At 36.6% G+C, this 15,780-nt stretch overlaps 1 protein-coding gene across 9 annotated transcripts in view; it reads right to left on the minus strand.

Moving 5' to 3' along the window:
• The window catches only part of ANKRD26 (ankyrin repeat domain containing 26), a 49,532-nt gene that overhangs the window by 20,381 nt on the left and 13,371 nt on the right, over positions 1-15,780 (minus strand). For 8 of the 9 annotated variants that reach the window (XR_008437220.1, XR_008437219.1, XR_008437221.1 and 5 more), the window contains exons 12-26: positions 15,479-15,608; positions 13,873-13,934; positions 12,648-12,759; positions 10,848-10,876; positions 10,681-10,747; positions 10,552-10,596; positions 8,309-8,394; positions 5,665-6,648; positions 4,610-4,821; positions 3,886-4,035; positions 2,918-2,951; positions 2,636-2,774; positions 1,977-2,190; positions 1,501-1,684; positions 961-1,107 (exon numbers count right to left, since the gene is read on the minus strand). Coding sequence is in view for 6 of the 9 variants with exons in the window: in XM_053978153.1 (XP_053834128.1) it covers positions 961-1,107; positions 1,501-1,684; positions 1,977-2,190; positions 2,636-2,774; positions 2,918-2,951; positions 3,886-4,035; positions 4,610-4,821; positions 5,665-6,648; positions 8,309-8,394; positions 10,552-10,596; positions 10,681-10,747; positions 10,848-10,876; positions 12,648-12,759; positions 13,873-13,934; positions 15,479-15,608 (2,595 nt within the window). In the remaining 3 variants the exon portion in view is untranslated. The remainder of the gene's footprint in view (positions 1-960; positions 1,108-1,500; positions 1,685-1,976; positions 2,191-2,635; positions 2,775-2,917; positions 2,952-3,885; positions 4,036-4,609; positions 4,822-5,664; positions 6,649-8,308; positions 8,395-10,551; positions 10,597-10,680; positions 10,748-10,847; positions 10,877-12,647; positions 12,760-13,872; positions 13,935-15,478; positions 15,609-15,780) is intronic. The other variant, XM_053978154.1, reaches the window with a different exon arrangement.

Below are 15,780 nucleotides of genomic sequence, written 5' to 3' on the forward strand. Positions count from 1 at the left end.
AATACATAATGCCTTTTTTTCTGTTAACCAGCAACTAAGTAATAAAATTATTTAAAATATTTCAGGTATAAAGGTTCTAAAATAACAGTGCTTTCTTGTGTGTGCATGCCTTTAAAATATTCCCTTTTAGATTAATTTAGCTGTGTTACTGATCTAGTAAAATCTCTGTTTACCAGAGGTAAAATCTCTGTTTACCAGGCAAAAAAAGGGTATTTTCCTTTTTAAATGTCTTCTTAACACTTTTTTTGGCATTACTCAAAGTTGGCTATACAGCTGAATCATCCCTAGAATGCAAGAGTCTTGTATAGTGCCTGTTTATTATACAGATTTTTTTATTCATATAAACATATTAATCCTATATTTATTGGGTAGCACAGCCAAGAACAAATAAATTCTTCCAAGAATTTCACTTTCTTAGTAAATTCATTAAACTTTTTAAGACTTTTTTTTTTTAATAGTGCTCATGATTGCTTATTCTCCTTCAATTATTTTAACTAGCATTGAGAGTTTAATTTATTGCTGATCTTCCTTCATAAAACTTTAATATGTGGAGGTGGAAAAGAACTTCATACTTCAAGTTTGATAAGGGAATAAATAGTTTAAAAAACCCCAAGTAATGAAAACACAGAATGAGTGTCAACTTCCTTTCTGGTCACACTGGATGTGGTAGCTAGGTGTTTCACTTAAAAAGTGATGATAAAATGTCAAGGAAATAAAAACAAGACAGTTTAAAAAATGTTGTAAATAGTGTTTTTCTTTCTACTTGTACATACAGCATTGATACTGCTTTCCATAACTTTTACAGACATAAGGGAAACCAGAAGAGCTATTTGCACAATGAAGTTACACTGGTAAACTGTAAATAATCCATCAAGAAGCAGATAAAAATATATATAAGTTTTATTATAACTTTAGAAAAAATATGGTGAAATTTAATTAATTAGAAAAAAATCTGCTTACATCTGAACTTTTTCCTATAGTTCTTCTTGTCTCTTCTTCTAGTTCCTTTTGCCTCCAAAGGTGGTTGTTCAAAATGCCTTCTTGCAGGGCTCTGGCACTCTTTTCCTGAGAGAGCTGTCTCTGTGTTTCATCACGCTCGTCTTCAACCTACAATAATACAATTAAATTACTTGCACCTTCAGAAAAATCAAAGCTAGCAATATCGTCCCACTCTCCCTTTTATTCTTTTACATATTTTTGCTTAAATAATCGATCTATAAATTTTAATTTTCTTCTGAAAATTAAGAAGAAACACAGACTAATTTATTTATTTTAATTATTATTTTGTAATAGTTTTGTAAAATAACCCAGAGTTAGGCTTTGAAATACAAACTAATAAAAAAGGGAACACACTACTTGGAAACCAGCTGCTTGCAAAATCTGACAATAGTTACCCAATTCCTCTTCCATGAACAAAGTACCTCTTCTTTAGGCATACTGGAATACAACACCAATTAAAAAGAAGAAGAAAATAAGTGTTTAAGTCATTATCTAATATACCTGTTTGAAGAGCTTTCTCAGTGTTACTAACTCCATTTCTAAATTCCTTGATTGTAATTCAAGTTGCTGTTTCTCCTCCATCTCTTTACAATGTTGCTCTTCTTTCCTTCTGAGTTTTTCTTTTGTTTTCTCATATAGTGTTTCTACTCTGAGCCTCTTTTCTTCTTCTTGTTTCAAAGTAAACCTGGGAATTAACAGTATAGTTGAGAAATTAAAGCACTGATATAAAAATTAGATATTCTATACTATGAACTTGCAGAAAGAACTCAAACCATAAAAATGTTAAATATTTTCAGATTTCAGATTTTTACTCTAATTTTTAACTTTTTAAAGAATTCTATCATCATTCCATTATCCGTGGTATCACATTTGAAGTATATGGAAATAAACTATTGACTGTTTTTATTACTTGTAAGTTCATCTTGGAAAATGTATGGTTACAAGGTAACACATGACGAGACCACAATATTACATACTTAAGGCTCTGGATATCACTTTTCCATTCCACTTCTTGATGAGCCAATATGGATTTCAAATCTTGAGTCTCTTCCGCTATTAATTTTGATTCCTCCTTTTCACTTTCTAATTTTCTTACTTCTCTCCAGACCGCTGCATACCGATTTTTTTCATGCTCTATTATTTGTTCATATTTAAGAAGTATGTTTTGAATCTTCAGTAAAATAACAGAACCTATTTTAAGATAGAAAAGACAAAGATGCACATATGCATAAATACTTTCTAATGTGTAAATTATTTTATTTGGTGTAAGTGATAAAGTTTTGGTAGTGGGAAGACTGAAGGAAGGCAGTGGGAGCTCTCTGTGAGAAGAGGCCAGGGGTTGCCCCATGCCAGACAGAGACAATGGACCAACTGCAGGGCACAGCTGAGCCTTTCAGCCATGCTGCTGGCACCTCATAAAAATATATTTAAGAGAAGACAAAACCACCACTCAGGCAAAGGCAACAAATAGGAAAAACAGCTGCTGTGTATACACACGGGTCAGCAATGAAGGGGATGGTGGGGAGGTGTTATCTTAAATATAAATGAACCAAGATACCTAGGAGCGCACACAAAGAAACCATGTTTTAAAAGAGAAACTTGTAACATCTGAGGGAAAAGTGACTTTAGAACATACCTGTATGATCCACAGTAAGCTGTTCTAAGAGCAACACAGCCTCTTTGTAGGTGGATGTCGGTAATTTGACATCCTCTGATGTTGTATCAGATGAGTGAGTTAAATCAAGGTCATCAGTTACATCCGTTTGTATGCTGACCTACAAACAATACAGTATTTTTTGTATACAATTATGTATGTATGAATTACTCATTCTTTCATTCACAGTCCATATATGATTGATCCCATCTGAGTGATTAAAAGCTGATAAAACTATTTATCAAGAAACGAATTTTACAGTACCTTGTTCTTTTCACTCGCTGTTTTTGCTGCAGGTCTGGAAAACAAATGTATTTCAGTTCTGGAATGTTTATCTTGCATTAAGAATAATATCTAAAGTTGTTTTGAAAACCTAATTTCAGTAGGGAATTAAAGTAAAATTTAATACAAGAGGTTTTTTTAGAAGTAGGTGAATACTGGAAAAAAATTATCATCCTTATTGGCAGATTATTTTTTTCACAAGATATTAAGCAAATAGTTGAATAACTGTTCACTCAAAGTGATATGAATCCTATAGCTACAGACATGGAGATATACAGATACATAGTTATGTGCATTCCCTGTTTAATACTAGAGGTTTAGTTCTCTTCAGTATTTAGACTCTTCCCCTTACAGGTCAAAGAACTGTAATTTTGGAGTCTCTAGTGTACTTAGGCTGATTGGAATGGAGTTATTTTCTTCAGAACAGCCCAAACAATGCTGTCTGTTACTTTTCTGACCCAAACGGAGTTGACAACACACCAGTGTTTTAGCTATTGCTGAACAGTGCTTGTACCCTGTTGACAATTTCTGTTTCTCATTTTGCCCCCTACAGTTAAGTTTGAGGTAGGCAAGAAGTCAAGAGGACATACAGCTGAAGAAAAAAAAATAAAAATAAAAAAACTCAAACCCTAAAGTGCATGTAATGAAATAGCAACTTTGTTCTTGTATAAGCCTCTCCTCTCCTTTTATAAAAGTATAAAATATATGTTTACATATTCACTGACCTTCAGGTAATTTTTCAGCACTTGTGCACATTGCCTTTATAATGAACTTGGCTAAGATGTTCAAAGCACATAAAGCAAAAAAGATGTTTTGGAATACAAAAATACTGTCACATGAAGGAACAAAAACCAATGTGCACATCAGCTTTACAAAAAACTTACCTTTAGCTTTAGGTTAATTTTTATCATTAAGTAAGTTTTAGTTATAACATTCCTTATATTCAGTACCTTCCTTCCTCTTGAGATGTTTCACTGAAAGTGCTATCATCTGGTACTCGAAAATTATTCCCACTGGAAGAGCTCATCTGCTGATTAGCCTTCTGCTTTGAAGTCTGTCCTTTATTTTTCTTTGCAACATCATGATTCAGGGCAAATTTGCTACATTAAACAGAAAAAAAATTACCTATTGAGTAACAGAAAATTACCTATTGAGTAACAGAAAATGTTTATTTGAAACAGACATAAGATGATGTCCAGAAACAACTGATATGAAAAATATCTCTGATAAAACACAGACTTAACTCCAAGGATTGTGGAGTATTTAAAAAACCTTGCCCTAGGAATGAGGGGGGAATGTGGAACCTGAACTAGATTCAGGCAGTATCTTATATCCACATTAGAGGAAGTATTAAGAGCAGAGATTCCTTTGAAGGACAGAGAGAAAAACCCTCCTGCTTAGGATTTCATAAAAAAAACAATGCCTCCTTCAAACCTTTAAGATTCATTGGGTAATATCTTTTCCCTCTTCCTAAAAAAAAAAAAAAAAAAAAAAAAAAAAGTGGTTTTCTTAAATGTTTGTGAAGCTGTGGCCTACTCAATATTGCTTTTAGCATCAAAGAAACTGCTAGTACAATATTCAAAAACCTAAAAGATGCTTAAGTAATCCTACAAATACGAATTAGAGATCATGTCTTCAGTTTCTACTTTCATTGGCATTTTAATAATTTCTGACCTCTCCTCAGGTGAAAAATTCTTGTTGACTTTTTCTTCTGTAGTGTTTTCATCTTCCATTTTCAAAGAGTCATTCTTCCTCAGTGTCAGCTTTTCTTTTATCTGCTGATTATTATTAATGTTGCCTGGTGGTGTATTTAATTTATCAAAATTTTCCTCTTTTGCCACTGTCTGCATTTTGAAACATATTTCTTTGCTTTTTTCCTTCTCAACCTACAAAAAGAAAGTTAAGTTTCAAGTATTAATCAGTCTTTCCATAAAAGAGAAACACAATACCCACAATTGAATAATTCAGGGTTTACCTCTAAAGAAATGTAAAATGAAAAAAAAATATAGACGAGTATTTTCAGAAAAATTACATTACAAATTATATTGTAATTGAAAGTACTTCAAATTCACTCATGATCCTGTGATGTAACAAACATAGTCCTTAGAAAGAAAACAACAGTGTATCTTAAAACATGAACAACAAAAATGTAGAAGCATTACTGATGGATTAAACAGTTAGAAGGACTGCACAATGTTTGTTATAAGAACAGAAATTTAAAAAAATCAAGTGGAAGTGTGCTTGGATACTGCTTCCTCCATGGAGGGTAGGCAGGGTAGCAGGGAAAAAGATTCCAAACCCACAAATAGAAACAACTCCACTCACAGCAAACAGGAATTTAAGGGAAGGGCAATGAAGACACGCCATGCAGAAATCACAGCAAATGAGAAGTTCAGTCAAGACCCTGTTCAGAAGCTATTTTCATTCTTTGTTTCAGAATCAAAACTGATTTAACTGTGTGCACTTCTTTATATGTCAATGGAGTGGTAACTTCTTACACTGAAACTGAGTGCCACATACTGTTAAACTGGAACAATATTGATTCTGTGTTTTCTGAAAAAGGGGAAAAAGGCAACTCTCCACTGCTCTCTTTATGAATAAGTACTGTATTTTCATTCAAATAACAACTAATTTGCACAAAGCATCTTCATTTAATGATGAATAGCTGAAGTGAACAGGACCATTGATATGGAGAAAGACTAAAAAATAAGGAGTAGCAGGTGAACTACCTCTTTTTGCAGCTGTACCTTCTCTTTCTCCAAAGCCAGGAATACTGTTTGCAGCATTCCTACCTTACTCTTAAATCTTTCCATATCTCGTTTTAGCTCTTCATCAAGACTCCTTTCCAGCATGTCACATGATTCCTGAGCACTAGTGAAAAGACTTTCAGTTTCTGTTTCTCCTATATTACTGTTGATATGGCAGTCCTTGGGAACATCATCATTAAATCCAGAGTACTTTTTAAGTTTCATTTCTGTTACAGAATGTGCACTTTCATCACTTGCACAAACAGGTCTTATTTTAGGAAGAATATTACAAATGTCACCGAAAATACTTGATTTTAAACTATGTCTCAGGGAGGAAGCAGGACCTTCCTCTGCATTTTTACTATCTCCATTATCATACTCTTCTGTTTCCATAGTAGGCATTTTCTTTTTCTCTCTTTTAGCTAGAGACACCCTTCTGTTATCTACATTGTTAATGCCAGCTTCTTCATCTGTATTCCAGGTATCTTCTACATTTGTCTTTAAGCTCTTTTGATCAGGAAGAACAGCACGACTTGGAAATACAATTTCCATTTTGGGTATTTTCCCACCTAGCTTAATACCTCCAAATTCACCTTGGGTTTCTAAATTATTACTTGATTCAGTCACAGGAGATGAAATAATGTGAGAACTCTTCAATTCTTCACCAAAGCCATCTTCTGGTATTTCTTCCACAAGGCAAGTAGTTTCCCCAACTTCATTTTCACCAAACAACTGCTTCAACTCTGCTGTAATGTTTTTAAAATTTGTTTTCAATTCCCTTTTCTCATTTTCAACCCACATTTTTTCATATCTTTCTTCCCAAGGTTTTAGATTTAACTCCTTGTCAGCACTGTACGATTCCTCATTTTTTGTTAGGGCTTCCTGATGTGAAACTTCTGCTTTGTCAGTCTGATTTTCATGTGCTGTTTTTTCTATCAAGCTGGTAGTTTCTAAAATATATTTATCCTTAAGTAAACAGGTACAGACAAAAAGATTACCAAAGAAAAAGGAAGTTACTGTTAATCAAGATAATTTCCATTGCAAACTCATCCTATCATGTAACAGAAATAACAGCATCAAGATATTTTGAAAGCAATTCTTATAATATAAATCAACGAATACTAAATTAAAGGTTCACTGACTCACCTTCTTCTTAAAAATAAAGGACTTACTAGCTACTAGGACTTATTAGAGACAACAGCTTTTCTAGGATTAAAGTTTTCTAGATGAGGGTTACTTTCACCTTTAGGCCTGCCTGCTTTTTGTAACCAGTGGCCTTTGTTAGAAAGCAATTTATCTTTTCATGTTTTATTGCTTTAATATCATTTTTCTTTGGAACTGCCCATGTTTCATCACCCACCTTCCTCCATGCCTGTCTGGAATTTTACAATTCCCTGCCAGCTAAACTAATAGAGTGTTAATGAACATGACAACCTTTTTATTGTCCATGGAGACCATGGAGACCACATGGAGAACTGGGCCTAATTCTTCACCCAAGGCACAGAAATGCTAAATTTCATTCCAAGATCCAAAGAAAAGCATTTATGAGGGAAATCTGTCCATTCGTTCCCTCATCCCGAAAGTCAGGAACCCAAACTTATGTGAAAACCACACCATGCCTACCTCAACGCCCCCAGTCTCCTCGTTTCCCTGACCCCACACCCTGTTCCTCACATGTTCCTTCCCCATATGCTTCCTAGTGCCTTCCAGGCAGGCCTGCAGCCTTAGTCCCAATGGTTTAAGACCATTCAACTCCTCTCTCTCTAGCCAAGCCCTTCTCTCTCTGCCAAAATTCCTGCTTTCAGAACAGGCAAGGAGCACCTCAGCCAGCTCCTATCTGTCTCAACCTCGCCATTCCCCAAGTTCATTGCCCAACCACTACCACTGCCAGTAGGCCTAAGTTCCATGCTCTGCCTGTCAATATTAAGCATGTGCGTTTTTCATCCTACCTGGCGTGGGGTAGAAGTAATTTGCTCCACTGTCCCTTGAGGTGCTACAGAAGACTCCAGACTCCTCTATCCAGCCCTCTCCCTTCTCCTGTTGTAGGCCCAACACAAACAGAATGCCTGCCTTATTCCTGTCTAAAATGCCCTCTGAAAAAAACCTTTTCAAACACTTAGTAACATGGCCAAACAAGCACATATTTTGCAGAGACAGGGAAAGCATTGAGGTCACAAAATTTAACTATTTTTTTGTTTCTTCTTCTGTTACAAAGTGGAAGACCAGGCATACTTAATCCAATAGATCAGCACACTATAGACAAATTTCCTTCTTTACTTGAATGTGCATTTTTCATAGAGAAAAAAAAGAATTTGACTGCACTGTTTCTCAGCACTGTGCAAAAAGAAAAACACTGAACAAAGTCTAAGTAAACCAGCTGGAAACAAATTAGTCCAACAACAAGTATCCACTATAATAATAGGGATTTTTCTCCACCATAAAGAGACTGCATTCCATTTTACTTCAGGCTGTTATACAACCTTTATTTACAGGATTCTCGAGAATTATTCATTGACTGGTAAGTTTCCTTCACTTTACATTTGTATAATATATAATTCTTTGCTTTACAGTGTATAATACAATTTACTGATTCAGACTCTTAATTCAAAATCTTGATTTTACATACCCACACTCCATAGTTTTCAATGGCATCCTTATCATCTTCTTTTTCAGCTGCTGACGACATATAAAAAGTAGATCCGGAGTACTCACCTACAGTGAAAAAACTGTATTTTGATAACCAGCATGACCTAATACTACTTATTTACATTTAGACTGCATCTTGAATCATATTTGTGATAAAAATCTTAACACAAAATAATGCATCGCCTCTAATTTGTGAGCTCTTATAGACAAAAATTACCATAAAACAGATTGAAGATGCATCTGTGTACATTGCTTTCTTACAGGGCATTTAAAGGAAATTTGCTGAAAATTGCTGCAAGTGGTCACAAATCAACCAATCCTGTTTCTTAAAGGTGCATTATCTTGGTCCTTCTCTTTGAAACGCTGTGTGCCATACAGTAAATAGTTACATGGCTCCAGCAACTGTAATTTCCCTATGTGCATATGTGCAGTACACAAAAAATCATGAAAAAAATCACAGCTTTGAAATATTTTAAGGCCCCAGCTTTACTCTATCCATGAAACAAATCTGTCTCTAGGCGTGAATCTGAACTGAGTATTTCAAACTGCTACCTTATCTGCTGCAGAAAACACAGATGGAAAGTGAAAGACAGACTTGTATCATGCTGAGAAACAATCCATAATCTGAACACTGCTTATACTGTTGAAAACCGGATTCTACTCTTCCCTCTCTCAGAATTTCTATATAGTATGGGCAGGTCACAAACTTCTCAGATGTATTCACCCAGTCTGGCAGCCTACCCTGAATCTCTGTTACACCAGAGAACTGCACTCCAGATAATCCCAGACACAATCTAGAAGCAGCATCTCACTGTCATTGTTCTTGTGGAAGGCACATTGTACACTTTCAAGTGACAAGTTTTCACAAAGAAACAAGTCTTAGCAACTCAACTGGGGAATCTAAAAACAAGAGATGGAGGTTTTTCACCCTTATCACTCTGCACCTCCTGTGTTGTCTCATAACGCAGTGGATTCTACACAATAGCCTTTCCATACACCTAGTTTCACTGCTAAAGAGGGACACAACATCCTTCCTACAAGAAAAATGAGCAAGACTGAGAAAAATAGGTAGGTATCATCACAAAAATACAAAATGGCACTACCTCACTTCTTGGCATTTTCCGCTTCGGGTGAGTACTTTTGCAAGCCTTCATTCCTTGAAGGGTTCTTAACATCTGATATAAGCTCAGAGTTACAACTTAATGTTTAAACTGGAGTATGAGCTCCTCAGTCAGTCATAAAGGTCTCCAGAGGTCAATTCTGACCCAAAGTTACACAGTGTGAAGTAACAACCTTTTCCTCCCACCTCACTGCTGCGTGAAATTTCTGAGATCTTTTGTAGATTAGATTGTTGGGTACAAGGCATTAGATTGTTGTTCAGTACAAGGCATTACACAGTCATTAATGGATTGACAGCACTTATTTCACGGGGTTGTTATGATGATCTCTTAATAACTCTGATGCATTTCAGAAAGTGTGATAAATACTAAAGACAATAATAACAGCAATAATTAGGGATTATCTAAGAATAATGTACTATAAGGAACACAGACCATTTTTCATTTTTCCCTTTTCTTTGTTTTTCAACAAGAGGAACTTTAGATTTTACTCATGCTTATAGATATCTCAGTACCAAACTGTTTGCTAGTGCAGATGAAGGCTCCAGCCAGCAGTAAAAACAGACAGATGTGCTCGTGGTCAAGGAACATTTGTAGGTAGCACCACAGAAATTACTGCAGAGTATATAATAAGTTATCACTATCAAGACTGCTGTAATCAAAAGCAACCCAAACTCCCATTTAGTCTCGCCCATCAGTGAAGTTTTCAACAGCAGCTACATTAAGTTTGAAGTCTCAGTCTTCAAGTAAGATTTTAGGATCTTTGAAGCCCATAAGATCTATTTCACATAGTGTTTAATCAATCTTGAAATTTCTGTTTAACCGGCAGAGAACAAAGGAAAAGGCAGGAAAGACACAAGGCATCAATGTTCCTCCATCTTCAGGACTACCTGAAAAGGGGAGATGACAACATGTATGCTGGAGGAAGCCAACATCATGGAAGGGCAGACTATAGGAGAGAGCAAACATGTACAGGTGTATATTTCAGTAGTCCTTCTGCTTCCAGAGCATCTTGTTAGAACCGTTAATTTAAAATTAAGAAAAGATTTGCAATTACAATGTGTCTGTCCATGAAAGAACATGACAAAGAGACGGTCATGAATACCTTCAATATCCTCGACATCTTCTAAATCAAATTCCTGCAATAGATCTGCAAAACATAAAACAGATGCCTTATTAAATACTCCTAAAAGATTATGAAGCTAAACCAAGAACCATTTAAGGTAAACATTACCTGATTTCTGCTGCCTGTTTTCAGGAGAAGTTTTGTTCATTTCCAAAGCAGATATGGGAGTCTTCAGCTATGAAAGAAAATTCAATGATAAAACACCAAATTCAAAGTAACTACAATCTATTTAATGAGCAGAATAAGTAGTTTGTCTAACATGAAAAAATGCTTACCTGTAAATTGTTGGGTTTCTCCAAAAAGCCTGGAAGTGAAAAATATTTTGGGAAATGTTATTTTTTTTAAATTTTGGGTACCTTTTACTCCATTCAACATCAGTAGTTTCTACAACTAAGTATTAGTCACAAGCATTATTTCATCAAGAGTACAATACTGAATATTGCATTTACCTCATAATGCAGCATATGTCTTAGTATACAAGAAAAGAACACCTTGGATTTAAAAAATAATTATCACAGAACTAGGACAATATAGGTGAAGCAGTAAGGTCATGCTTGTTAACATAACAAGATTAAACTATTTAGTCCTTTTGAGGAGCTAAATCCTGCTTTCTAAAAGGATTATTTCAAAAGCCAAAGCTGGTCTGCTGTAATGAATGATCATAAAACAGCACTATGACTATGATTGACTATGGCAACAATTGTCAGAATGAGAGGTCACAGTCTCAAGCTGCGTCAGTGGAAATATAGGTTGGGTATTAGGAAGCAGTTTTTCACAGAAAGACTGATAAAATATTGGAATGGCCTGCCTGGGGAGGTGGTGGAGTCACCGTCCTTGGATGTGTTTAGAAAAAGACTGGATATGGCACGTGGTACCATGGTTTAGTTGAGGTGTTTAGGGCATGGGTTGGACTCAATGATCTTGAAGGTCTCTTCCAAGCTAGTCATTCTGTGATTCTGTGTGATTATTCTACAAATGCTTAATATTGATGAGCATTTTGTTCTCCATTGATGGGACTAAGAAAGCATGGGCGCAGACAGAGAAACCTCATATATGTCTAGCAAGGTAAAATCAAGGCAGTGTTCATCTGATTGTTGTGGTTTAGCTTGCAGGGGAACAACAGAAACAAACATTGTCTGGTTTTAATGTACATTTAGAACATAGCTCCAAATATTTTTTAAAATTTTGTCCAATTAAATCATTTCCAAACCCACACAATCTCACCTATACTTCTCAAATCCTCTGCTTAAGTCATTGTACGGTTGTACGTGACTAAATAAGCAAATGAAAGAATACTTAGAATTATTAAGAATGGCTCCAGGACAAAAATTTTATATTTAAATACATTTTCTAATATTTTATATTAAAAAAACCCCAAACCAGAATTAAAAAACAAACAGTATTCAATTTCAGTAAACTTGGTGGTCCAGCAGTGTGGAAAGACCTTAGAAAGATTACCATAGCCACCTTTTACCATCTTTTCACACTGATCCTAAACTTGTCTTAGAAGAATTCTTGTCTAAGCAGAATTCCGTCACAAATAGTTAACAACTACATTTGAAACTCCTGGAAGCTTGTAAAGCTTTGCTCAAAACACTCAAGAGACAGTGTCACAAACCACAGGCAGAAATCCTCAGCAAAAATCCCTGTACTTGTAGCCCTACTTTAGCTCCTAGGCAAAGCAGAACCTAAAGCTATCAAAATGCTATCAAAGGTTAAGCTAGGGGTGACAAAAATGCTAAGCCAGATCATAGCTGTCTTCTGCTGCATTATCATCTAAGAATGTTAAATGCTGAGAAAGGTCAGTCCTAATAGACATACACTGTCATTGCTACGAAACAAGAACCTGAATAAAAAAACAACTAGATACTCACTGGAAGAACACAAAAAATACAAAGAATTTTCTTTACAAACTGGCCAGCAAGTGCTGTGATTACTGGCATTAATTAACAATAAGCACTTCATTGGTATGGTTTGTACTCACACCGTGACAGCATTTCTAAGACAGACACTGATAAAAGCTTACTTTAGCCTATAAATGCTTACAGACAAACATTAGCCCAGCAGGAAGTTACCATTGTCACTTTCCCCTGAAATAAACTGGGAGCATGCTCCATGTCTCTCTGCAGCTGGGAGCAGCACACCACATGGTATTTTTCTTGGCACTTCAGAATCCGCCTGTGTAACCTAAAACACATGAATGAGAATTGGTACAAATGCATTTTCGACTCATTTCTATACAAAAAGTTCGTGCTAAACCAATTTATGTACCACAGTATCAAGTATATTCTAGATACAAAAATGTTTGTAAGGCCCTTAGTAAGAATGTATCAAAACACGGTGTATTGGAAAATCACAGCAAGTGTGTTTGTTTTCAGGTCTTAAGCAAAAACTTCATACCACTAATCTGCCACGCTGACAAACTGGACAACCACAAACAAGAATTAACATGATAACTCAAGATACAGGTTGTGAACCAACAGCTACGTGTCTGCAGTGGTCCAACATTTGTACTGAACTTGTACATGACATTCAAGTTGGTACTGACATTCCCTAGGCATATATCCTGCGGTAGTGAATGAACACAGTGCTGCTCCCAATTGCAAGAGCCATTTGGACTGAACAAAGATTAGCAAGGCAGAGCTTAAAACTACCTTAAAAATAACAATGTTTGAGCCTTGTATTTTTAAGAAGGGGATGGAAAGAGTTCTTTTTTCTCAAAAGAAGAATCAGAGGGACTTAGCTACAGACTTTGCTGATTGCCACAGACAGAAAGAATGAAAAAGGCCAACAAGGCCAGCATGTGCAGTGCCTCTGTTGAACATGATTTTAAAGGTAGAGAGGATCTGTAGAGAGGATCTGTTCAGAAGCAGCTAGCCATCTAGCTTGAAGACCCCAAGGGCAACAGCTAACCAGGTCAGCAGACTAGGGCTGTATGGTGAAAGAGCAACAATCCTGCCAGCCTCTGTGAAAAGGTCAGAATATTTTAAGCAGCAAGGAACTTCACTGTTTCAGGAAGAAACCTAACTCAAAGGCCAGTTGCTGTGACACAAGCCATTAGCTCAACCTAAATTCATCCCAATCCTAACCAAGCAGCTGGCCTAGAGCAGAAATATTTCAAGGGCCCCCAGTTACAAACGTACGGCAAAAGAAAAAAAAGAGGAAATAAGCCTTATCAATAGTAGTGTCCTACTGACACTACCTACAGTAGTGTCCAAATGAAAAGGACGCTCTCAAGTGATTCTGGATTTTACTTCTACTTCCTGCAGTGGAAACCCTTGTGTCCTTCACAAAATGTACCTCAGAATCCCAGGGAGATTCAGCATCTTCCTCTTGCTCTGCTCCCATTGTTGGAAGGGCACCTACAAATAAGGTAAGAAGTGAGATGCTTGAGTGTTTGTATATCCTAAGATGCAGGTTCCATTGATGACGACAAATTAAGAAGCAAGTTTTATTCAAGCGTTTCTTCCCACCCAGACACATCATGTTATTTCCTTTATACTTCCAGCTCCTTTTGCTTCCTTTCTATCAGAAGATGGCTGTGCACAACAGCTAACAAAGCTACAGGCAATATTCAACATGCTTGGGTAACATTCAGGAAGATACTCCAGTATCCTGCAGTTCTGTTGTATACAGAGTTAAGGTCTCTCCACCCTACAACTCCAAATTTGGCATTTGCTATCACTTTCCACTGTACAGGGGGTACCACAGAAACACTATCCAAAACCTCCTCACACTAACATGCACAAAGTCACCAAGAAACAGTGCTCCCTTTGTTGTGCTACTAGGAAAGATCTTCCCTGACAAAGCTGTTACCCAGCCCCTTCCCAGAAGCTAGACACCTAAGCATTGCCATTTAAAAATAGAGGCTCACACCTCAAACACTTGACTCAAACACACAAAAGCCATTTCTGTCTTGGGAGGGTTAAAATTCAAACCCCTTCCCTACAATTTTAAGGTTCAGTCTCAGGGGGTTACTAGCCAGATTTTACTATTGTATTTCTATTTTAAGCTACTCCATTAGGAAAAACTGATTCAGGATTCAATTGTGTGGACACATACACATAAAGAAGGGGGAAGGAGCTGGATGCCTGTGAGGGCACCCACACCAGAAGAGGCAACTGCTGGTTCTAATCTGAACTCTGACTACCTACACTATGCCAAATACATACTTATGGTAAAACACATATAGGCAGATGAGCAGGTATAGGCACAACACCAGGATACAGCAGGTTCTGCCAGTGCCCCCTGTGCAGCATCTGTGCAGCAGCTACACATGCTCTAGTAACATCTACTACAACAAGCTACTCACTGGAGACAGACAATGGAAATGGTGCTTTGTCTTCCTACTGTCAGACCTCAGGTAAGTACCAAAGTGCTCTACTCTGACTAGGCTGGTAATGCTTCCAAGCACACACGTGTGGTGCTGGAGAGACCTTCCACATTTTAAAACTGGAAGCTGTTTTCAGTGAGGCACTGAAACAGCTTTCTCTCAGCTTGACTCCAATCCTTCCCAGGCTTCAGCCAAGAGCAATTACAGCCATTTAATGTGACAGTACTTGTCATAAAAGGGAATACTGTTGTCACTCAAGGCACTCTAGTCCTCCTTCTCTTTGTCATCTGTGCATTTTGTTCAAATCACTTCAGGGAGAACATAGCAACAAATCAAGAATGGCACTTGCTTCCTATCGCATTGCTTCATATGCAACGCTACAATTTCACTTCTTTAAGAATGAATGAAAAGCAACACAATCTGCTTTCCTTCTCTGCCAATGCCCACTGGGACTCACAGGGAAGAGAAAATTTTGCTATCATAGAAGTCAGTCACCATTTTAGTTCATTTTCTATGCATTAATATTTGTAGAGGAAGAACTTGGGTCAGGATTTACAAAGTCATTTCTCTCACCAGAGTTGTCCTTTGAAGCTTTGTGGACTTCATGCCTATCATTACAAACAGAATTTTTCACATCTTCAGCAACTGTAATTTGTAGCTTTTTGCCAGCACCTTCATTCTCTTCATGTTCAGATGATTCTTCCTAAAAGAGATCAACCAAAACAGCTGAAAAGAGCAGTAACAAACATCATCTTTGCTGTTCCTCCATAAGCAATTCCTCATGTCAGTCTAACTCCAGCTTCATTTAAGTTCCAACATTCTGGAGCATATTTATTTTTTTTCTCTACTTTGCTCCATGGAAAATCATTAGTTTC

This window comes from Vidua macroura, chromosome 5 (genome assembly GCF_024509145.1).
Source record: "Vidua macroura isolate BioBank_ID:100142 chromosome 5, ASM2450914v1, whole genome shotgun sequence".
Classification (NCBI taxonomy): Eukaryota; Metazoa; Chordata; class Aves; order Passeriformes; family Viduidae; genus Vidua; species Vidua macroura.